Source organism: Aspergillus nomiae (genome assembly GCF_001204775.2).
Source record: "Aspergillus nomiae NRRL 13137 chromosome Unknown contig00940, whole genome shotgun sequence".
Classification (NCBI taxonomy): Eukaryota; Fungi; Ascomycota; class Eurotiomycetes; order Eurotiales; family Aspergillaceae; genus Aspergillus; species Aspergillus nomiae.
In genome coordinates, this window is record NW_015378993.1 from 1 (window position 1) to 1,194 (window position 1,194).

A 1,194-nucleotide genomic window follows, 5' to 3' on the forward strand; every position below is an offset into this window, starting at 1 on the left:
GGTGGAGTCGCCGGTCTTGGAGGCGTCGGTGCCAGTGGCAGTCGAGTCACCGGTCTTAGAAGCGTCGGTGCCAGTGGCAGTCGAGTCGCCAGTCTTAGAAGCGCCAGAGCCAGTGGTAGTAGCAGAAGAGTCGCCGGTCTTGGATGCATCAGTGCCGGTGGCAGAGGTGGAGTCACCAGTCTTGGAGGCACCACCACCGTTGGTACCAGTAGCGCTGCTGCCAGAGGAGCCGTTAGGGCAGGCAGCAAGAGCAGCAGCCACGACGGCAGCAGAATCATCGTTAGGGCAAGCCTGGGCAGTGCAGTCGCGCACACCAAAAGAGTAGTTGTCGCTCTTGCACAGGCAAGCAAGGTCACCACTAGTGCAACCCAACTCGGAAGCCTTGTTGTTCATGTTGTTGATGCACATTTGCTAGGCGGAACGTTAGTGCTGTGTCTTCGCCGGAAACTATGGACAGGAACAACATACAGCGCATTCACCAATGGAGATCTCGGCGCTCACCATGGTGGTGGCAGCCAGCAGAGCGAAAGAGAGAGCAGTGGTCTTCATGATGACGAATCTATGAGGTTGGACGTGAACCTAGTAGAAGACAGGGGAGAGGCGATCAGTGAATATGAGGCGTCAGCCAATTGATCGAGGGAGGGAGTTGGATGATGGTTGTTCGCTTGGGATGTGGCAGGGGGAAAAGAATGGCAAGAGATCGGAGGGGGAAGGAGCTGGTTTAAAAAGGCAGGAAGTGACGCGCAAATCTCAATTCTACTAGTATCTCCCCAAGCTTTTCGGGGACTCCATCAACCAGAGAAATTTTTATTTTTTATTTTTTCAGTTTTTTGTTTTTCTTTTTTTTCTTTCCCAATTTTACTTTTTTATTTCCCTTTCCTCTAATGCGATCGTCACTGGCTCCTTGGGCGGTTGGCTTTCCAAGGTCTCCAGCCAACGTGGCTAGGGCAAGTACTATCACGGACCAATTCGCATGCGATGTGAAGTCATCGACCAGCCCACCGAATTTGATTTTACTGATTTTAATCTTAGTCTGCAAGGTAAAATGTTTGGGTGGCTCGATCCATCGCGGCCTATTAACCAGCCGCCATCGATCCACTTCAGCCCACTTCTCTCCCACGCAATCTTCTCATAGGTCGCGCGGGCTTAGTACTCGATAGTTTGGGTTGGCTCCAGATTAGTTTTTTTTGTTTT

At 51.5% G+C, this 1,194-nt stretch overlaps 1 protein-coding gene across 1 annotated transcript; it reads right to left on the minus strand.

Moving 5' to 3' along the window:
- ANOM_011859 (CFEM domain-containing protein) lies at positions 1 to 549 on the minus strand (the record flags this gene model as incomplete). Its single annotated transcript, XM_015557114.1, has 2 exons — positions 1 to 411; positions 469 to 549. Coding segments are annotated over 2 exons (492 nt in total), but the record flags the coding sequence as incomplete, so codon positions are not given.
- Between the last annotated feature and the right edge of the window lie 645 nt (positions 550 to 1,194).